This window comes from Pecten maximus, chromosome 4 (genome assembly GCF_902652985.1).
Source record: "Pecten maximus chromosome 4, xPecMax1.1, whole genome shotgun sequence".
Classification (NCBI taxonomy): Eukaryota; Metazoa; Mollusca; class Bivalvia; order Pectinida; family Pectinidae; genus Pecten; species Pecten maximus.
The window spans coordinates 9,553,956-9,579,577 of NC_047018.1; the positions used below are offsets into that span (position 1 = coordinate 9,553,956).

Sequence of the window (25,622 nt, forward strand, 5' to 3'; positions counted from 1 at the left end):
TTGTTCTCTTCATCGATATAAATAAATGATTATTAATATTAGAAAATTATTAATTGCATAAGTAAATGAATAAATGTCTGTTTTTATTCCACAACAGCATAACTTTTGATGTATTTTGCTACTTCTTCAATAAACTCCCTCTATATGTATAAAGATATCTTCCCTCACCTCAATCAGGCCAACTCAATACATTTGATGATAGTTGTTAAAAGCAAATTCAATTTTATCTATATTATATTACACATCTGAAAGCTGTTACATCAAACAGCTATCAATATTGTATTATAATACAATGTATATAATTTCTTGAACTTTTCTACTTGAAATCATCTTGATCAGCTATATTTTTTATGTCCTTTGCAAAATAGTATAGAAGAATGTCATAGAAACATCCATTTTATGAAGGGTTAAATGTCACTTGTAGCGAACGTTGTTTCACATGTAGCACATGGACTTCCAAAGATATAGCAAAAGAAATCCCGAAAGCTCCTACGTGAAATAGAAACAGCGATATGCTCCAGTAATAATTGTAAAGCTTTTTTTTTATTTATGGATGTGAAATGTCAAATATAGGTCATATTGATATATTACGTGACACTGTCATTCCTCAGATTCTGAAGATCCTAAATGAAGTGTTATATAGTAGATATGATACGGAAGCCATTTTTGCCACCCAAAGGTCAAAAAGACAAAACATAGGCAGTAGAGTTTACTTTTTGTTGTATGCAACAATTTTTTATCTCAAGATGTACCCCCACATAAACTTTTACAGGTAACAGTACGTGTATAGGAGAATGAATCCTAAGATAATTAATCCATAGACAGATGAATGGCTACAGACATCATACATACTATAAAACACCGTCCAATCCTCCACACTTCAATGTGGGATTATAATACATGATAAATTAACAAAACAAACAATGACAATTTCATCTTGAAAGTTTTATTATCACAGGGAAAAGGACGGAATGCATATTCTACAAATATAAATAAATGAATGTATCCATTGATAATCATGAATATTTAACAGTTCAATATCAATTTACTATTGATATAGTATCTTATTTTGGTCATTAATCCTTTCACAATAACAATGAGCTCTAACTTATCTGCCAACCACCTTTCAAAGCCAATGTTTATCCTGAGCCATTCTCTGATCACTAATGCCTGTAGCTTTGTACCACATTTGATCATTTTATGTCTGACATAATCATCTAATTAGCACTCTCGTTTGTTGATATCAGAGTCCTGATGATTACTGACAAGAAACTCATAAAAGCTCTCCAGTCTTTAACATATTTGTATACATGTACACCAAGTGGCAGTTACATTTCGGGGTTCTATTTCCTATCAGGTGGCTGTCTCCTCCAGAGCTTCCAATTCTGAACTATCACATGGTTGGTTTGCCAGCCATTTGATTTTGAAGTAAAGTGTTGTAGTCCTCAATAGATGTGGACACTTTCCGACTGACCGGACGGAAGTCACACTCCATGGTTTTAGCTGCAATGACTAGTACCACAGTTAAGGAAACAATAATAATAGAAAACATGCTGATATAATGATGACAATCCCTACAGTTGTATCTTATTCTATTTCTATGATGTATCTTAAGCTGATATGATGATGACAAGCCCTGTAGTTGTATCTTATTCTATAATGTATCTTAAGCTAATATAATAATGACAAGGCCTACACTTGTATCTTATTCTATGATGTATCTTAAGCTGATATAATAATGACAAGGCCTACACTTGTATCTTATTCTATGATGTATCTTAAGCTGATATAATAATGACAAGGCCTACACTTGTATCTTATTCTATGATGTATCTTAAGCTGATATAATGATGACAAGGCCTACACTTGTGTCTTATTCTATTTCTATGATTTATCTAAGAAAGCACTGCACAGCTATTTGGCTTTACCAACGAAACTAATGTTTACATTGCTGCCAACTTTAGACTAGTGTGTAGGAATACATTGTTAACGGTACACAAGGTCAGGCTCCAATTCAGCACACATACGCTTTTTTAATATTGATCAAAAAAAAATTTATTAGCTATGATGCAAATCAAAAGAATACGTGAATTGAAAATGTGAATTTTAAAATTTCTCAAAGAAATGGAAAAAGATATGATGTTATTGTGTAACTATATTCTGTATTGTTCCTGTAGTTGACTGCCTTTCCTATCAAATTAGAATTGGGCTGTTTTGAAATTCCATCAAATGTCAGGCTGTTCCACCAGTGTGTATAACTGCATTTTTTTTACACGCGTCGTGTTGAAATATTTGTAAAAGGAAAGAAAAAAGAAAATGCAGTTTACACAAAAATATGTCAAACACATATATACACAATTTCTGAAAATTGAATTATATAAGCCATAAAAAATAGTAATTTTCTCAAAATCCCAGGAATGGTATAATTGAAAAGGATACAGTCTTTCATGACAAAGTTATTCTGTTCGTGATGTTGCCACTTTCGCTCCAGGTTTTCCAGCTTAAATTAAAATAGATATTAATTAAGTGAATTTTTGTCTTGAAACCTTAACAGTTGAATTAAAAATGAATCTTTATTTTTTCAGTAAACTCATATACCGGTACATTGTATGCAAATAAACCATTTAACATATACTAATTCCAAACAAAGTTATTTACATTATTTTGTGTATCAGTGGGTTGTATTCTTAATCAATTGAACTGAAAAAACATAACTACGTATAGGAAAGATATTTAACAGTGTAGTATACAGAATCCGGAGATAAACATTTGATACACTCAATTTTACTATTTGGAAAATCCATATTTACCTGGTTGAAGGTCTCATTGTCCTTCAGGTGAGATTTCAGTCCTTCATACTTTGCTGTTAGATGCTGCATTGTTTTCTTGAAGGTGTCTCTGCGTTTTTGTAAAACTATCCTGTCCTCCATCAGTTTCTGAAAATAATCATTCAAAACGATGTTACCTTACAATAACATTCATTTTTACCTAACCGAATACATGTACATGTATACATGTATAAACTTCCTTTTTTACCAGCAATAGGTGAATAAAGAAATAATCTCCATACAATGTACACTATGTTGAACACCTACAATATTCTCTCTGATACCACTGACAGTATCAATGACTCAAAGAACCTATGTTTATTGAAGATCCTTGACCATTTCCTAAAAATCAAAACTGTTCATTTTGATAACTTTAATGTGGGTAACAAAAGGGGGTTGGAGAGGACCCTACATCCTTGCAAGGAATTCAGTTTCATAGCGACTGTCCTGGGTTGGATACCTTAACATGTCAGTACTCCAGACTAAATGTCCCGTACAGCCAATGGATCCCTGTATAAAGCTACTGGCCAGGTAACATGTCAGTACTCCAGACTAAATGTCCCGTACAGCCGATGGATCCCTGTATAAAGCTACTGGCCAGGTAACATGTCAGTACTCCAGACTAAATGTCCTATACAGCTGATGGATCCCTGTATAAAGCTACTGGCCAGGTAACATGTCAGTACTCCAGACTAAATGTCCCGTACAGCCGATGGATCCCTGTATAAAGCTACTGGCTATGTAACATGTCAGTACTCCAGACTAAATGTCCTGTACAGCCAATGGATCCCTGTATAAAGCTACTGGCTAGGTAACATGTCAGTACTCCAGACTAAATGTCCTGTACAGCCGATGGATCCCTGTATAAAGCTACTGGCTATGTAACATGTCAGTACTCCAGACTAAATGTCCTATACAGCCGATGGATCCCTGTATAAAGCTACTGGCTATGTAACATGTCAGTACTCCAGACTAAATGTCCTGTACAGCCGATGGATCCCTGTATAAAGCTACTGGCCAGGTAACATGTCAGTACTCCAGACTAAATGTCCCGTACAGCCGATGGATCCCTGTATAAAGCTACTGGCCAGGTAACATGTCAGTACTCCAGACTAAATGTCCGGTACAGCCGATGGATCCCTGTATAAAGCTACTGGCCAGGTAACATGTCAGTACTCCAGACTAAATGTCCCGTACAGCCGATGGATCCCTGTATAAAGCTACAGGCCAGGTAACATGTCAGTACTCCAGACTAAATGTCCCGTACAGCCGATGGATCCCTGTATAAAGCTACTGGCCAGGTAACATGTCAGTACTCCAGACTAAATGTCCTATACAGCCGATGGATCCCTGTATAAAGCTACTGGCCAGGTAACATGTCAGTACTCCAGACTAAATGTCCTATACAGCCGATGGATCCCTGTATAAAGCTACTGGCCAGGTAACATGTCAGTACTCCAGACTAAATGTCCCGTACAGCCGATGGATCCCTGTATAAAAGCTACTGGCTATGCGTTTTCAGTTAATCAGCAGAACTAATTTTGGGTTTAACAAACTTGGTCTGTGACCTTCAATATGAGTCAAAAGTTATTAAATTCTTTTCATATACATTGCAGCACTTGGTGCCAACGCTCTACTGTTTACATACCAAATGTCATACATTGTTGAACCTGTTAGGTAAAATAGTTTATGAACATAATGATTGTGGCTGAAAATACCTTCTTTTTTTCTTCAGAATTTCTTCGGAGTGTGTCAAGGTCAGAATAAACTTCTAATTCTTTGTCCATGGTGGCAATCTTTTCTGCCAATACAACCAACTCTGAGTTGATCTTGTCCTCAAGCTGCTCCACTTTTTGTAGGTCCTGCTGTAGCTTGTCACTCTCTACAATCATTATATAAATAGCAGTGAACCTGTGACTTACACAAACATGTATATGGCCGTGAACCTGTGACTTACTCACACACACAAACATGTATATGGCAGTGAACCTGTGACTCACACACACAAACATGTATATGGCAGTGAACCTGTGACTTACTCACACACACAAACATGTATATGGCAGTGAACCTGTGACTTACTCACACACAAACATGTATATGGCAGTGAACCTGTGACTTACTCACACACAAACATGTATATGACAGTGAACCTGTGACTTACTCACACACACAAACATGTATATGGCAGTGAACCTGTGACTTACTCACACACAAACATGTATATGGCAGTGAACCTGTGACTTACTCACACACACAAACATGTATATGGCAGTAAACCTATGACTTACTCACACACAAACATGTATATGGCAGTGAACCTGTGACTTACTCACACACAAACATGTATATGGCAGTGAACCTGTGACTTACTCACACACAAACATGTATATGGCAGTGAACCTGTGACTTACTCACACACAAACATGTATATGGCCGTCAACCTGTGACTTACTCACACACAAACATGTATATGGCCGTCAACCTGTGACTTACTCACACACAAACATGTATATGGCAGTGAACCTGTGACTTACTCACACACAAACATGTATATGGCAGTGAACCTGTGACTTACTCACACACAAACATGTATATGGCCGTCAACCTGTGACTTACTCACACACAAACATGTATATGGCCGTCAACCTGTGACTTACTCACACACAAACATGTATATGGCAGTGAACCTGTGACTTACTCACACACAAACATGTATATGGCAGTGAACCTGTGACTTACTCACACACACAAACATGTATATGGCAGTGAACCTGTGACTTACTCACACACAAACATGTATATGGCAGTGAACCTGTGACTTACTCACACACAAACATGTATATGGCAGTGAACCTGTGACTTACTCACACACAAACATGTATATGGCAGTGAACCTGTGACTTACTCACACACAAACATGTATATGGCAGTAAACCTGTAACTCACACACAAACATGTATATGGCAGTGAACCTGTGACTTACTCACACACAAACATGTATATGGCAGTGAACCTGTGACTAACTCACACACAAACATGTATATGGCAGTGAACCTGTGACTTACTCACACACACAAACATGTATATGGCAGTGAACCTGTGACTTACTCACACACACAAACATGTATATGGCAGTGAACCTGTGACTTACTCACACACACAAACATGTATATGGCAGTAAACCTGTGACTTACTCACACACACAAACATGTATATGGCAGTGAACCTGTGACTTACTCACACACACAAACATGTATATGGCAGTAAACCTGTGACTTACTCACACACAAACATGTATATGGCAGTGAACCTGTGACTTACTCACACACACAAACATGTATATGGCAGTAAACCTGTGACTTACTCACACACACAAACATGTATATGACAGTGAACCTGTGACTTACTCACACACAAACATGTATATGGCAGTGAACCTGTGACTTACACACAAACATGTATATGGCAGTGAACCTGTGACTTACTCACACACAAACATGTATATGGCAGTGAACCTGTGACTTACTCACACACACAAACATGTATATGGCAGTGAACCTGTGACTTACTCACACACACAAACATGTATATGGCAGTGAACCTGTGACTAACTCACACACAAACATGTATATGGCAGTGAACCTGTGACTAACTCACACACAAACATGTATATGGCAGTGAACCTGTGACTTACTCACACACAAACATGTATATGGCAGTGAACCTGTGACTCACACACAAACATGTATATGGCAGTGAACCTGTGACTTACTCACACACAAACATGTATATGGCTGTGAACCTGTGACTTACTCACACACACAAACATGTATATGGCCGTGAAACCTGTGACTTACTCACACAAACATGTATATGGCAGTGAACCTGTGACTCACACACAAACATGTATATGGCAGTGAACCTGTGACTCACACACAAACATGTATATGGCAGTGAACCTGTGACTTACTCACACACACAAACATGTATATGGCAGTAAACCTGTGACTTACTCACACACAAACATGTATATAGCAGTCAACCTGTGACTTACTCACACACAAACATGTATATAGCAGTCAACCTGTGACTTACTCACACACAAACATGTATATGACAGTGAACCTGTGACCTTTTTACACACAATTAAACAAGAAACCCACCAACAGACAAAACAAGGGTTTAGGGAAATTTAGGTGCACGAACCCATGATGAGGAATTAAAACTTTTTAAAGTCAATTTTTTTTTATCAAAATATAATTTGTATAATCATTTTTTCTAAATATTATCAGAGCCTTAAAATTATAATGATCTGTTCATCTAATTTAATATCTCAGGTTTTTAAGCTGATTTTTGAAACAGGAAAACTATATGTCAGATTGCCAGAATTCTTCCAGAAAATCAAAAATATTCCAGTTCAGAGAAATATTTACATGTACATGAAAATTGTATGCTTTGGATTTTTTCCTTCAGACAACTTAAACATAAATGGACAATGTAGATAGACATAATAAAGGACATCACTGTCAACACAATGGTAACAACCAACCTGCTGCTAGACCTAGAGTTGTAGTTTCTGACTTCTTCATTTCTCCTGTCTTAAAGTCCAAGTCTTGTTTCATTGAAGTAAGTTCTTGTTGACTTGGTAAATGTGAAAATCGACTCATGTTCTGATGGAGCAAAATAATGGGAAAATCAACATAACTCTTCGTTAGAAGTCAGAAAAGTTTCAGAACTATTTTTCTATTCAATCTCATTCTATAGGATCACTGAACGTACAATACATAGCCAAATATGAAATACTTTTACCACTCACTGGACTAAAAGTCTGAATTCTACAAACTACCTAGTATAAACTAAAATACACTTATTGAAATAATATGTTCCATTATACCAAAATGTACTTATCTAATATTGATAATCATATCTATCCAAATATAAGATAAAATTTTCCACTTACTCGGCTAATATGTTCCAAGATACTGACGACATTCTGTTCCAGCTGAGTAATTCTTTGCTGAAAGATATAGATTGTATTTGTTACAGTTTAATTCAAAGTGGAAAGATAGGATAAAATAAGCCAGTGTAGCATTAATATGACAGTGACTAAAAATCAATTAAGATAAATTAAAATACAACTATCCAAATACATTTTTATATCATATCTACAATGTACCTTGTATTCTATTTTAATAGATAGAAAAAACAATAAGATTCTATGTACTTTTTAATTTAAGTATGTTTTGAAAGACCCTTTATAAGATGTTAATAGTATAAATCTGTACAAAGTACATGTACAGTGGAACTTCGTTAACTCGAACTCGATGGGACCACGAGAAAACTTGGAGTTATCCGAGTGTTCGAATTAAGCGAGTTGTCATTTTTGGTGCAAAGTTTGGTCAATATTTGTCAACATTATATAATCATTATAACTCCGCTCTGTCACTCATCAGTTAAGTGTAAAGACTGGTCAATACATGTAAATGTATATGTAATATTTCGTTCTGTCACTCGTAGTTTGGTGTAGTTTTGCCGATATACAGTCTCGATAAAGTTAAGTTGGCTTAGTCACTTCAATAACGATCTGATGTACATGTCATGTTTGCAAACGGAATAACGATAAAATGGAATTCAACCGAAATTGGGACCAAATTTTCACTTCATATTATCCGAGTTTTTCAAGTTTTCCGAATTCGAGTTTTCCGAGTTTTTTTACTAGGATAAAGAGAGAATTCGGCCGGGACTGACGAAGTACTTCGAGTTAAGCGGGTTATTCGAGTTTTCCGAGTTCGAGTTAACGAAGTTCCACTGTAGTTAAAAGAAACACGAGCAGAGCCCTTGTTTTACTCAATATAAACCTACCGCTTCTTGTGTTTTAGATTCTTCAAAAGTATTGAGGAAATCTGAAATCGAATAATACTAAAATAAATTTCAGGACTATTTGCCAAAGGAGTAAGTGAGTATTCTCCATTAATATTAAACATAATCAATCAGCATTTAATTATTGTTGCCAGATAATCTGAAGAAAACAATACATGTATTTAATTATCATTGTCATCAATGTTTATTTCAGAGACCCCACTAGGTTACAATCAATAGAAATCCATTCCTTGTGTTCACTTTTGCCACATCTCACTTTCTTGAGAACAGTTTGTATCAATAGTTTCTATTGTTACATTATAAGTTTGTTTATTTTGATTTTAGGGGGTTTAGCGTCCTTGCAACAGCCAGGGTCATATGAAGACGGTCAGTCGACAAGGAGACACCTACAGCCAGGGTCATATGAAGACGGTCAGTCGACAAGGAGACACCCTTAGAGGAAAACAAAGCACAGGAAGCCAAAGCAATGAATAAAAGGGCTCTCCAATATCACCTGGACAGAAGACCATGGGGAAACCACCTTAACCTAGGTGGTCACCTTAAAACATTCAGTGACATACAGCAGGCATATTCTTCCCCCATTCCAGCACAGGTTAATATCATAAGTACAATGATTCACTAAATACATGGATGTGAAATGAGCAATAAATTTCTATTTCAAAAACTGAACTCAGAATGTGTACAGATTATCCTTCTAGTAAGAACAACATGTGATAAGTCAGAAGACTGAATTACATTATCCCAAGTGTTATACAGTAAAGCTCACACTCCAATGGTTTAAGTAAACATATCTTTAAAATTTTACTCAACTTACAGTTTATTACAAAATGAAATGGAATGTTTTTTTTAGAATAGTCAGGACTATGAGGTCATACCAGACTTACAATCTTTTAGCCTCCATGCAACACCAAAATATACAACTATTTTTATCGGTTATACATTGTACTTACCATCCATTGTTTCCTCTCGCTTCTTCAGTTCTTTGTATTTCTGATTTCTTTCACCTACAACAGTGTTCCATTATCGTAAAATTTGACTAACTATGGGAAACATTGTATGAATCGATATTGTATTTATCCTGTCCATCACGAAAATTATTGAAGGACAATGAACTAGTATTTGTTAGCAATAGACATGGCTGTGTCTATTATCAGACATGGGCTTATTATTTCTCTATTATCAGACATGGGCTTATTGCTTCTCTATTATCAGGCATGGGCTTATTGCTTCTCTATTATCAGGCATGGGCTTATTGCTTCTCTATTATCAGACATGGGCTTATTGCTTCTCTATTATCAGGCATGGGCTTATTGCTTCTCTATTATCAGACATGGGCTTATTACTTCTCTATTATCAGGCATGGGCTTATTACTTCTCTATTATCAGGCATGGGCTTATTGCTTCTCTATTATCAGACATGGGCTTATTACTTCTCTATTATCAGGCATGGGCTTATTACTTCTATATTATCAGGCATGGGCTTATTGCTTCTCTATCATCAGACATGGACTTATTGCTTCTCTATCATCAGACATGGGCTTATTGCTTCTCTATTATCAGACATGAGCTTATTGCTTCTCTATTATCAGACATGGGCTTATTGCCTCTAAATTGACATACCCTGGTTTTCCTCTATATCAATATCAAGCTGTCTACTTTCTTCTTGCATCTGTTCAATCTTCTCTCTGATCTCCTTTGTTCTACAAACAAAATATTATTGACAGTATGATGATTATAGCACATAGCCACATGCTCTACTAAATATGTCATTCTCATTATCACTAGACAACAATGCAGCTGTTAAAACTCTTCACCAACAAACAGGCTAAACTTTGCCATAGTTCAAGAGCACACAGATACTCTGGTAAATCCATACCAGATACCAAAGATAAGATCACAATCGACCCGACAATGTATTTCTTAGACTGAGGAATATTAATGTATACATACTGTCTCTACACTGACTGAGGAATATTAATGTGTACATACTGTCTCTCTACACTGACTGAGGAATATTAATGTATACATACTGTCTCTACACTGACTGAGGAATATTAATGTATACATACTGTCTCTACACTGACTGAGGAATATTAATGTATACATACTGTCTCTACACTGACTGAGGAATATTAATGTATACATACTGTCTCTACACTGACTGAGGAATATTAATGTATACATACTGTCTCTCTACACTGGCTATCTCCTGGTTGTCCTCCTTCACCTGTTTCAGTAGGCGCTCTCGTTCCTCAGCTGGTGACATTGTTGTCTTTGTCTCCTCTATAAGGCTGTCTCTCTTAGACTCCAACTCATTCAGCTGCTCATAAAGTCTCACTTGAAACAAAATGATATATATAAACCTTTTGTGACATGTGTAAAACATTAAACCAAAAACAACACACAAAACTATATACTTTTCATTGAAGTTAAACTGTTACAGTAAACACCTGTCAAAAACTTCTATTTTAGAACATAGACTGGAATCAATAGATGGTCTCTAAAATCTACAATGAAATACAAACATCAAAAGAATATTTCTTTCTAAACAGAAAAAAATTTATCTTGTAAAATTTAAAACTCAAACCATGAGGACAAATTTATACCTACCAGCTTCCTGTTTGACTTGTGATAAAGACAATTCCTGTAAAACCAAATCAATATCCAGTTATATTACAGCCTAACAACACATAACCTTACATTTATATTACAGCCTAACAAATGTAACCTTACATTTATATTACAGCCTAACAACACATAACCTTACATTTATATTACAACCTAACAAACACATAATACCTTACATTTATATTACAACCTAACAAAACATAATACCTTACATTTATATTACAGCCTAACAAAACATAACCTTACATTTATATTACAACCTAACAAAACATAACCTTACATTTATATTACAACCTAACAAAACATAACCTTACATTTATATTACAGCCTAACAAAACATAATACCTTACATTTATATTACAACCTAACAAAACATAATAACTTACATTTATATTACAACCTAACAAAACATAACCATTACATTTATAATTATCAAACCTACAAAACATAACTTACATTTAATTACAACCAACAAAACATCAACCGTACTTATATTACCACCGAACAAAACATAACCGTTACATTTATATTACACCTAACAAAACATAAATACCTTACATTTATATTACAACCTAAAAAACATATACCTTACATTTATTTACAACCTAACAAAACATAACCTTACATGTATATTACAACCTAACAAAACATAAACTCTTACATTTATATTACAACCTAACAAAAACATAATACTTACATTTATATTAGACAACCTAACAAAACAATAATAACTTACATTTATATTACAACCTAACAAAACATATCTTACATTTATATTACAACCTAACAAAACATAACCCGTACATTTATATTACAACCTAACAAGACAAATAACCATACCTTACATTTATAGACAGAGCCTAACAAAACAGATACCTGACATTAGATTACAAACGCTAACAAAAAATAATATATCTTGACATTTATATTACAGCCTAACAAACACTAATAACTTACATTTATATTAACAACGCTAACAAAACATAATACCTTAACAGTTATATTACAAACCTAACAAAACATAATACCTTACATTTATATTACAACCTAACAAAACATAATACCTTACATTTATATTACAACCTAACAAAACATAACCTTACATTTATATTACAACCTAACAAAACATAACCTTACATTTATATTACAACCTAACAAAACATAATACCTTACATTTATATTACAACCTAACAAAACATAATAACTTACATTTATATTACAACCTAACAAAACATAACCTTACATTTATATTACAACCTAACAAAACATAATACCTTACATTTATATTACAACCTAACAAAACATAATAACTTACATTTATATTACAACCTAACAAAACATAATCTTACATTTATATTACAACCTAACAAAACATAACCTTACATTTATATTACAGCCTAACAAAACATAATATCTTACATTTATATTACAACCTAACAAAACATAACCTTACATTTATATTACAACCTAACAAAACATAACCTTACATTTATATTACAACCTAACAAAACATAATAACTTACATTTATATTACAACCTAACAAAACATAACTTACATTTATATTACAACCTAACAAAACATAACCTTACATTTATATTACAGCCTAACAAAACATAATACCTTACATTTATATTACAACCTAACAAAACATAATACCTTACATTTATATTACAACCTAACAAAACATAACCTTACATTTATATTACAGCCTAACAAAACATAACTTACATTTATATTACAACCTAACAAAACATAACTTACATTTATATTACAACCTAACAAAACATAACTTACATTTATATTACAACCTAACAAAACATAACAACTTACATTTATATTACAGCCTAACAAAACATAACTTACATTTATATTACAACCTAACAAAACATAACCTTACATTTATATTACACCTAACAAAACATAATACCTTACATTTATATTACAACCTAACAAAACATAATCCTTACATTATATTACAGCCTAACAAAACATAATACTTACATTTATATTACACCTAACAAAACATATACCTTACATTTATATTACACCTAACAAAACATAATACTTACATTTAATATTACAGCCTAACAAAACATAACCTTACATTTATATTACAACCTAACAAAACATAATACCTTACATTTATATTACAACCTAACAAAACATAACCTTACATTTATATTACAGCCTAACAAAACATAACCTTACATTTATATTACAACCTAACAAAACATAACCTTACATTTATATTACAGCCTAACAAAACATAATACCTTACATTTATATTACAACCTAACAAACATAACCTTACATTTATATTACAACCTAACAAAACATAACCTTACATTTATATTACAACCTAACAAAACATAATACCTTACATTTATATTACAACCTAACAAAACATAACCTTACATTTATATTACAGCCTAACAAAACATAATAACTTACATTTATATTACAGCCTAACAAAACATAACTTACATTTATATTACAACCTAACAAAACATAACCTTACATTTATATTACAGCCTAACAAAACATAATACCTTACATTTATATTACAGCCTAACAAAACATAACCTTACATTTATATTACAACCTAACAAAACATAATAACTTACATTTATATTACAACCTAACAAAACATAACCTTACATTTATATTACAGCCTAACAAAACATAACCTTACATTTATATTACAACCTAACAAAACATAATACCTTACATTTATATTACAGCCTAACAAAACATAATACCTTACATTTATATTACAACCTAACAAAACATAACCTTACATTTATATTACAGCCTAACAAAACATAACCTTACATTTATATTACAACCTAACAAAACATAATACCTTACATTTATATTACAACCTAACAAAACATAACCTTACATTTATATTACAGCCTAACAAAACATAACTTACATTTATATTACAACCTAAAAACATAACACGATTATATAACAGACCGAACAAAACAATAATACCTTACATGAATAAACCAAAAAACATAACCTACATTTATATACAACCTAACAAAACATAAGACCTTACATTATATACAGCCTACAAAACATAATCCTTACATTTATTTACAACCTAACAAAACATAACCTTACATTTATATTTACAACTCTAACAAACCATAATAGCCTGTACATTTATATTACAACCTAACAAAAACATAAACCTTACATTATATTACAACCTAACCAAAACATACTAACCTACATTTATATTACAAACCCTAACAAAACATAACCTTACATTTAATGTACACCTAAAAAACATAATATACCTTACATTATATACAAACCTAACAAAACATAATACCTTACATTTATATTACAGCCCCTAACAAAACATAGCACCTTACATTATATTACAACCTAACAAAACATAATACCTTACATTTATATTACAACCTAACAAAACATAACAACTTACATTTATATTACAACCTAACAAAACATAACCTTACATTTATAGTACAACCTAACAAAACATAACAACTTACATTTATAAGGCACTGGCTCAGTAAATAATGATTTGAAATTCCAAATAAAATTATCATCATATCTAAATGATAAAATTCTAGTTAAAATTGTTTTCACTCACAGAAACAGAAAGTATAAATGTATTCAATTAAAGCTATAACTTTCTGAATAAAAACAGAACAAAAATTTTGTATTTCAATGTAATATTGTTCATAATACTGTTAAGATAAAATGCCATGTAAAAGTGAACCATGTAACAAATATCAGAAACATGATATATAATTTGGAAAATTCTGACACAAACCTCTTGTTGTGTGTCGATTTTGGAGTTGAGAACGTCCAGTTCCTGTTGCCCTTTCTCCAGTTGTCGTAACATATGTTCATTCATGTCCTTCAGCTTCACATACTTCTCCCTCATCTCGGGGTTCTAGGGAACAAATGTTTGTTATTAATGGCACATTCAGGAAAGAACACATTTTGAAATGAAAACTGAAATCTGCTTTTGCCTGTTTGGAAATCTGATTACCCTCAAACCATATAGAAATTAACATTAATCTTAGCCGGTCATTTGATCTTTAGCCTACCATATGATCGTTAGCCTACCATATGATCATTAGCCTACCATATGATCGTCATGCCTACCATATCATTAACAAGATTGTCTGCCATCCTCTTTTCCTGGTCCAATTCCTGCTCAAGCTGCTGAATAGCCTCCTCCTTACTATTAATAGAATAATAAAATGGTATAAATTAGAATACAGACTCCTGTAGTGTGTGTACACAAAATGTCTTCATTGCTGTCATTTAAATGTGAAGTAAGAATGATCTTGAATTTCTATCTAAAACAGACATAGGATTATTATCCAAGGGCATATTTCTCATTTGTTTACTCTCCTGTGTACAATTATATTTATAACAGGTCCCTACACTACTGTATACAGATATCTAACAGGTCCCTACATTACTGTATACAGATATATAACAGGTCCCTACACTACTGTATACAGATATATAACAGGTCCCTACCCTGTATACAGATATATAACAGGTCCCTACACTACTGTATACAGATATATAACAGGTCCCTACACTACTGCATACAGATAAATAACAGGTCCCTACACTACTGTATACAGATATATAACAGGTCCCTACCCTGTATACAGATATATAACAGGTCCCTACACTACTGTGTACAGATATATAACAGGTCCCTACACTACTGTGTACAGATATCTAACAGGTCCCTACACTACTGTATTCAGATATATAACAGGTCCCTACACTACTGTATACAGATATATAACAGGTCCCTACCCTGTATACAGATATATAACAGGTCCCTACCCTGTATACAGATATATAACAGGTCCCTACATTACTGTATACAGATATCTAACAGGTCCCTACACTACTGTATACAGATATATAACAGGTCCCTACATTACTGTATACAGATATTTAACATGTCCCTACACTACTGTATACAGATATATAACATGTCCCTACACTACTGTATACAGATCTATAACAGGTCCCTACACTACTGTATACAGATATATAACAGGTCCCTACACTACTGTATACAGATATCTAACAGGTCCCTACAACACTGTATACAGATATATAACAGGTCCCTACATTACTGTATACAGATATATAACAGGTCACTACATTACTGTATACAGATATATAACAGGTCCCTACACTACTGTGTACAGATATATAACAGGTCCCTACACTACTGTATACAGATATATAACAGGTCCCTACACTACTGTATACAGATATATAACAGGTCCTTACACTACTGTATACAGATATATAACAGGTCCCTACACTACTGTATACAGATATATAACAGGTCCTTACACTACTGTATACAGATATATAACAGGTCCCTACACTACTGCATACAGATATATAACAGGTCCCTACACTACTGTATACAGATATATAACATGTCCCTACACTACTGTATACAGATATATAACAGGTCCCTACACTACTGTATACAGATATATAACAGGTCCCTACATTACTGAATACATATATATATAATAGGTCACTACATTACTGTATACAGATATTTAACAGGTCCATACACTGCTGTATACAGATATATAACAGGTCACTACACTACTGTATACAAATATATAACAGGTCCCTACACTACTGTATGCAAATATATAACAGGTACCTACACTACTGTATACAGATGTATATAAGATCACTACACAATTTCATTGGCTAAAATACTAGTGTTGGCTGGGTTTTTTTTATAAATACTCACGCCTTCTTCACTTCAAATAATTCCTCTATCTTTTTTGTTTCCCTCTCATTACCATTCTTCAGCTGAAAACAATAATAAACATCAGGAAGCATTTTATGTTTTTGTTATTTAAAGACATATAGGTATTAATAATGTAAAATACATTGTATTGATAGAGAATAAACCATTAGTTTCATAATAACATTGCATCAACAGAAATAAATTAAATAATCAGAAACAAACGTGAACATGTTATTTATGTTGTATATATTAATCTTATTAAACTTACATCATTAAGGTCAAATTCCACATCCTGTATATCTTCATCTGTTGTTAACTTGTCAACCAACTGTAACAAAAAAACGTTAATAGAGTACAGTATATGATGACAGCTATGATTTTGCTTGCAGTAAATGGGGATATTGTTCCCTCAGAGAGATAGTGTTCACTCAGAGAGACAGTGTTCCCTCATGGAGATAGTGTTCACTAAGAGAGAGAGTGTTCCCTCAGGGAGATAGTGTTCACTCCGGGAGATAGTGTTCACTCAGGGAGATAGTGTTCCCTCAGAGAGATAGTGTTCCCTCAGTGAGATATTGTTCCCTCAGGGAGATAGTGTTCACTCAGGGAGATAAGTGTTCCCTCATGGAGATAGTGTTCACTAAGAGAGATAGTGTTCCCTCAGGGAGATAGTGTTCACTCAGAGAGATAGTGTTCCCTCAGGGAGATAGTGTTCCTTCAGGGAGATAATGTTCCCTCAGAGAGATAGTGTTCACTCAGGGAGATAGTGTTCCCTCGTGGAAATATTGTTCACTCAGAGAGATAGTATTCACTCAAGAGAAAAAGTGTTCCCTTAGGAAGACAGTGTTCACTCAAGAGAGATAATGTTCCCTCAAAGAGATAGTGTTCTCTCAGGGTGATAGTGATCCCTCAGGGAGATAGTGTTCACTCAGTTAGATAGTGTTCACTCAGTGAGATAGTGTTCACTCAGGGAGATAGTGTTCCTTCAGGGAGATAGTGTTCCCTCAAGGAGATAGTGTTCCCTCAGGGAGATAGTGTTCACTAAGAGAGATAGTGTTCCCTTAGATAGTGTTCACTCAGGGAGATAGTGTTCACTCAGAGAGATAGTGTTCACTCAGGGAGATAGTGTTCACTCAGGGAGATAGTGTTCTCTCAGGGAGATAGTGTTCACTCAGAGAGATAGTGTACCCTCAGGGAGATAGTGTTCACTCAGAGAGATAGTGTTCCCTCAGGGAGATAGTGTTCACTAAGAGAGATAGTGTTCCCTTAGAGAGATAGTGTTCACTCAGGGAGATAGTGTTCCCTCAGGGAGATAGTGTTCCTTCAGTGAGATAGTGTTCCCTCAGGGAAATAGTGTTCCCTCAGGGAGATAGTGTTCCCTCAGTGAGATAGTGTTCACTCAGGGAGATAGTGTTCTCTCAGGGAGGTAGTGTTCACTCAGAGAGATAGTGTTCACTCAGGGAGATAGTGTTCACTCAGGGAGATAGTGTTCTCTCAGGGAGATAGTGTTCTCTCAGGGAGATAGTGTACCCTCAGGGAGATAGTGTTCACTCAGAGAGATAGTGTTCCCTCATGGAGATAGTGTTCACTCAGAGAGACAGTGTTCACTCAGGGAGATAGTGTTCACTCAGAGAGACAGTGTTCCCTCAGGGAGATAGTGTTCCCTCAGGGAGATAGTGTTCACTCAGAGAGATAGTGTTCCCTCATGGAGATAGTGTTCACTCAGAGAGACAGTGTTCCCTCAGGGAGATAGTGTTCACTCAGAGAGACAGTGTTCCCTCAGGGAGATAGTGTTCACTCAGAGAGACAGTGTTCCCTCATGGAGATAGTGTTCACTCAGAGAGATAGTGTTCCCTCAGGGAGATAGTGTTCACTCAGGGAGATAGTGTTCCTTCAGGGAGATAGTGTTCCCTCAGGGAGATAGTGTTCCCTCAGGGAGATAGTGTTCCCTCAGAGAGATAGTGTTCCCTCAGGGAGATAGTGTTCCCTCAGGGAGATAGTGTTCCCTCAGGGAGATAGTGTTCACTCAGGGAGATAGTGTTCACTCAGGGAGATAGTGTTCACTCAGGGAGATAGTGTTCTCTCAGGGAGATAGTGTACCCTCAGGGAGATAGTGTTCACCTCAGGAGAGATAGTGTTCACTCAGAAGATAGTGTTCATGGAGATAGTGTTCACTCAGAGAGACAGTGTTCACTCAGGGAGATAGTGTTCACTCAGAGAGACAGTGTTCCCTCAGGGAGATAGTGTTCCCTCAGGGAGATAGTGTTCACTCAGAGAGATAGTGTTCCCTCATGGAGATAGTGTTCACTCAGAGAGACAGTGTTCCCTCAGGGAGATAGTGTTCACTCAGAGAGACAGTGTTCCCTCAGGGAGATAGTGTTCACTCAGAGAGACAGTGTTCCCTCATGGAGAAAGTGTTCACTCATGGAGATAGTGTTCACTCAGGGAGATAGTGTTCCATCAGAGAGATAGTGTTCCCTCATGGAGATAGTGTTGACTCAGAGAGATAGTGTTCACTCAGAGAGATAGTGTTACCTCAGAGAGATAGTGTTCACTCAAAGAGATAGTGTTCCCTCAGAGAGATAGTGTTCACTCAGAGAGATAGTGTTCCCTCAGAGAGATAGTGTTCACTAAGGGAGATAGTGTTCACTAAGCGAGATAGTGTTCCCTCAGGGAAATATTGTTCACTCAGAGAGATAGTGTTCACTCAGAGAGATAGTGTTCCCTCAGAGAGATAATGTTCCCTCAGGGAGATAATGTTCCCTGGGGGATATAGTGTTCCCTCAGAGAGATAGTGTTCCCTCAGGGAGATAGTGTTCCCTCAGAGAGATAGTGTTCCCTCAGAGAGATAGTGTTACCTCAGAGAGATAGTGTTCACTCAGGGAGATAGTGTTCCCTTAGAGAGATGGTGTTCCCTTAGAGAGATAGTGTTCACTCAGAAGGATAGTGTTCCCTCAGGGAGATAGTGTTCCCTCAGAGAGATAGTGTTCACTCAGGGAGATAGTGTTCACTCAGTGAGATAGTGTTCACTCAGAGAGATAGTGTTCACTCAGGGAGATAGTGTTCACTCAGGGAGATAGTGTTCCCTCAGGGAAATATTGTTCACTCAGAGAGATAGTGTTCACTCAGAGAGATAGTGTTCCCTCAGGGAGATAATGTTCCCTCAGGGATATAGTGTTCCCTCAGAGAGATAGTGTTCCCTCAGGGAGATAGTGTTCCCTCAGAGAGATAGTGTTCCCTCAGAGAGATAGTGTTCACTCAGGGAGATAGTGTTCACTAAGAGAGATAGTGTTCACTCAGAGAGATAGTGTTCACTCAGAGAGATAGTGTTCCCTCAGAGAGATGGTGTTCCCTCAGAGAGATAGTGTTCACTCAGGGAGATAGTGTTCCCTCAGAGAGATAGTGTTCCCTCAGGGAGATAATGTTCCCTCGGGGATATAGTGTTCCCTCAGAGAAATAGTGATTCCCTCAGAGAGATAGTGTTCCATAAGGGAGATAGTGTTCCCTCAGAGAGATAGTGTTCCCTCAGGGAGATTGTGTTCCCTAAGAGAGTTAGCTAACATATGAACTACATACTCTGTGTTAGGTGTTTTTTAGTTTTAGACTTACTGTATTGTAATCACCCAATTCTCCTTGTAGATCTCTGATCTCAATGGCAAGCTGCTCAGCTCTGTAAGAAAATGACAACTGATTTTACTTTCTTTTCTGTTAAATCTATGTTCCAAATCAGCTCAATCAAACTGTATTACATTAACTTGTACTAGATCATATTGTTACTAACAGCAGGTACTTTCCAGCCAATATACATTTTTACATTTCACTTGCCTTGGATAACATTAGACATGCTGATTTGACTGTAAACAAGAAGAAAAGTCTGCCCACCTTTTTTCATATGTGAGATATGTAGAATTTTCATCCTGCGTACTATCAATCTCCTTGTTCAATCTGGCATTCTCTGCATTTAGTTCATTGATCTTACTCCTGAAAACAATATTTTAACAGATGTTAGATAGTGAATGAAGCTTACATATCATGTTACATGTAAATATAGATGAGCCAGGAATAAGACATACATACATTGATTCTACAACAGTAACTGTATTATTCAAAATGTTTGCTCTAATTAACACCATGCTGATGTTGTCTTGTAACACTCTTCGCTGTTGTATAGATCTGTCCTTGCTTTGAGAGGACAATTATCAGGAATATCCACATCTGAATTGTCTGATGGGTGGACTGAAGCGGTATGTACAGTGGTACCTGATAAGTCCTAAGAAGTAGGTTCTATCTTGTACTTGTCTCTGTGGCCCTGAACCTGGAATGACAACCCAACAGTCACATTTAATATACACAAATCTTACATTACAAATGGTTTCATTTTTTCTTGTACAGATCAACACATCACCTATATTGATTGATTGAATGCATCCGTTCTGAAACATACATACTGCATTGTAAAAAAATTGTTCTACATTCATTACATTATTACAATTTTTGATCAGATGTCAAATAAAGTATTTTGTAGAGGTTTTTTCATTAATGTATTGGCTTTGAGATTTAAAATTTCCAATTAAAGATTTATTCTCAAATAGTATCTACTCATTCAAGTTTGTTTACTCATGGCAATGCGACTCTCGATGAGGACTCTGAATTACCTTTTACGCCAGTCTTCATGCCTCCAAGACCTTGTTGTGTCATAGGTCTGTCCACAACCTTTACCTGGGCATTCAAAGCTGTATACAGATAAAACAAAAATACATCATCATTTACAGTAAGGTCATGTCTACCAAGGTAGCTTCCTATTATCACACTATTATTTACATTTCATTAAATTAATTCCATACAATTCAAAAATAACTTTTGATTTGTTTATAAAAGAATTGAGGTATCATTTAATGTATAATACCTTTCAATTTTTTTTAATATTATTTTGTCCATTAATTTTTAAAGAATAACTAATTTTACTTTATTGTTTTCCTTTCCAAAGAATGATTGGATATCCAATGATGTAGAAATGATTGGATATCCAATGATGTAGAAATGATTGGATATCCAATGATGTAGAAATGATTGGATATCCAATGATGTAGAAATGATTGGATATCCAATGATGTAGAAATGATTGGATATCCAATGATGTAGTAATGATTGAGTAACCAATGATGTAGAAATGATTGGATATCCAATGATGTAGAAATGACTGGGTATCAAATGATTTAGAAATGATTTGGTATCCAATGATGTAGAAATGATTGGGTATCCAATGATGTAGAAATGATTGGGTATCCAATGATGTAGTAATGATTGAGTAACCAATGATGTAGAAATGATTGGTTATCCAATGATGTAGAAATGATTTGGTATCCAATGATATAGAAATGATTGGGTATCCAATGATGTAGAAATGATTGGGTATCCAATGATGTAGAAATGATTGGATATCCAGTGATGTAGAAATGATTGGGTATCCAATGATGTAGAAATGATTGGGTATCCAATGATGTAGAGATGATTTTGTATCCAATGATGTAGAAATGATTTGGTATCCAATGATGTAGAAATGATTTGGTATCCAATGATGTAGAAATGATTGGGTATCCAATGATGTAGAAATGATTTGGTATCCAATGATGTAGAAATGATTGGGTATCTAATGATGTAGAAATGATTGGGTATCCAATGATGTAGAAATGATTTGGTATCCAATGATGTAGAAATGATTGCGTATCCAATGATGTTGATACTCACCTACTCCACCTCCCAAAGAACCCCCTCGGGTACCTGGACGTGCAGTGCCAGGATTCTGTGAAAAAACAAATCAGGTTTTTTCAGAGTGTTTGTGTCTTTAAGATAATTAGGCTGACAAAACTATAAGGATACTAACATACATGTACTTACCATTAAAGTACATGAAGGAAGTATTGTAGAATAATAAATTAATGACATATGTGTTATTAATGTTATCAGATTTGCAGTATAAGTTATTTACCATTGCTGTGGTCAGTCTTGAAGCAGTTCCAGGTTGTATCCCAGCAGCTACATAATAAGATTATTAAATTAATAAAATGATATGATTTATCATAATATGATGTGCATGATAATATTGATATATAGGTAACCCAATTGGCAGTAAAACAACCTCACAAGATATGTCATGCACAGTTGATATGCCAAAACATTTGGATTTTTTTTCATTGATGGATAAAATTCAATATCGAAGTTACCCAGTATACATATTTAGACAGATAATTTCTAGGCATAATTCTATGTAGTTTTTAATCCAATACCTGTTCCCATTGCTCCCCTGGCCCCTGTTTTGGGGCGGCCCCCACTTGCAGTTGGTACTCTGTTCCTGTGAATAAAATTCAAATGTATAAAACTTTGCACATTGGTATGAAATGTACAGCGATTTATGTTACACATTTCATTTGTTATGGCAATTATAAACGGCGCGTGGACTTAACATGACAAGTGATGGTCCATAGAGTGATCATATTTTATATATTAAATTTTGTCGCTAAGGTAAACGCCCGACCAAGAAATAATTAAAATATTTCATATAGTCCATGGTTTCAAAACTTGTCCACTTATATAAACATATACAGAATATGGAAATATCTAGCAATATTTTGTTTCAAACGAAAGATCATAATTGCTTACATTTTCCTTCTATTACACACAACTTTTGTGCAAATTGATGAAAGTGTCCCTCGTCAAAATATGTGCGCGATGCACTGTGGGATACCGGTAGTATTAGAAGCGAGTAGATAAAAGCATTTAGAGTAACCTCCCTTCAACTAGGCCTAAATCAGTGACTACAATGATGGATCTCTTATTAAAAATTAGCCCGATTAATCTTTTTTATTTTGTGTTCTCAGTAAGAGTATAGTGTATCAAAAATGATGGAAGATTTGAAATGGATACCACTCTGTAAACTCAGACGAGAACAACGTCAAAATTTACTTTTTAAAGTATATAGAGTACTGTCAGACCATCAATTAAAGTACCCAGTTGCAACACAGATATATATATAAATTCATTCGTACCATCGGCTATAAAAGACAGGAATGTGTTACCACCAAATGTAGTTAACAGCAGGGACAACCGAACAATTTAAAGCTGCCCTCGCGGCTAAAAGTATAGGCCTAAATTTCACTTAGAAACGTGTCATTAAAGCCGAGATACCATTTAAAAAATAGTTTGCATATGATATGGCATTCGAAAGTATCAAATAACACAATACTTAAGAGAAAAAATTAACTCAAGGGCAAATATCTTATTTTAAATTAACATTGAGTAGTCTAATATATTTTACACTTAAGGTAAAAAAAACACGTTTGCCTTTATGTAGCAATCTTTTAAACTAAGAATTAAGAATGTTTTATCATACCTAACGTTAAGAAATATTTACATATGGACAAAACGTTTTGCCATTATGTGACTGATTATATTTTCATACTTATGGTCAAATGATATGACTTTAGGGCAATTCTTTTGTCATTATGTAAAACGGCAGTTTACTGGTCATTTAAACGATTTAACCTTAAAACGTTTTCGCCTTTAAGGTCAAATCTTTTCCATATTTATTGCAGCTAGTCAAAACAACTTAGAATTACACTAATAAAGAATGAACTTTATATAGGCCTTAAACATACCAGTTTATTAACACTTGTGTTTTGGCAGTTCTTCAGCGATCTAAATATGAGAATTTCACTGGTGTCGCCGGCTTTTAACAGTGAGTGTTTTGGGTTTTTTTTTTTTACGAAATAGAGGAAAAGTATTTTTCAAAGTAACAGTACAGAAAAAACATGCAATTCACCAATTGTCCACCTTTGTGATAAAATAATAGAACACGCCTTAAAATTTTAGTTGCAAGATTATTTCACGATTTTACATGAACATGAATTATAAATACCGTAAAAATATGAAAATACCACTGGCATAGATCATAACAAAATAAACAATAGACTAGCTTGATCTAGTTGAAACATTAAAAATTATAACCGGAGATTATATATATGAAAATATAAATTAAGAAACACTTGTTAAAACATATAAGCGCTTAATTTATAGTTCATATATGTACGTCACTGATTATGAGCACATACATGTATGCACACACTAACTCACGCACGCTTACTGCCTGTATATTATTAGTGCATTGTACATTATGTGTTTTAGTTTGACTGAAACAGTAAGAACATTTAGTAGTACACATCCAGCGAAAGGTACAGTTGAGTGTAGACTAAAGGTTACATAAATTGCACTCCGTTTGGAATCTAGGTAAACTTGTATGAATAACACCATCAGTATAACAAATAACCAAACAAAATTCCAATTATGCTATACCTATTTTTGTTGTTATGTTATTTTTTATTTTGTTATTTAATTTTTTTAATCGGGTACAGTAATAAAACGACACCCACCCCATGATCGTTATGTTATTATTTCATATTGTTTTGCTAGAGATCGAGTGGGGATTTGT

The 25,622-nt window shown here is 34.6% G+C and overlaps 1 protein-coding gene across 1 annotated transcript; it reads right to left on the reverse strand.

The window, feature by feature from the left end:
- Positions 1-924: 924 nt before the first annotated feature.
- LOC117325170 (intraflagellar transport protein 74 homolog) lies at positions 925-23,882 on the reverse strand. The gene is made up of 23 exons (XM_033881157.1): positions 23,798-23,882; positions 23,425-23,489; positions 23,127-23,173; positions 22,886-22,940; positions 21,793-21,870; positions 21,398-21,452; positions 21,020-21,118; positions 20,747-20,807; positions 17,409-17,468; positions 17,141-17,202; positions 15,490-15,568; positions 15,152-15,274; positions 11,322-11,355; positions 10,898-11,048; positions 10,332-10,411; positions 9,662-9,715; positions 8,694-8,734; positions 7,792-7,848; positions 7,381-7,501; positions 4,547-4,710; positions 2,811-2,936; positions 2,440-2,500; positions 925-1,512 (listed from the first exon to the last, which is right to left on the reverse strand). Coding segments are annotated over exons 1-23 (1,794 nt in total). The 5' UTR covers positions 23,800-23,882; the 3' UTR covers positions 925-1,393.
- Positions 23,883-25,622: the final 1,740 nt, after the last annotated feature.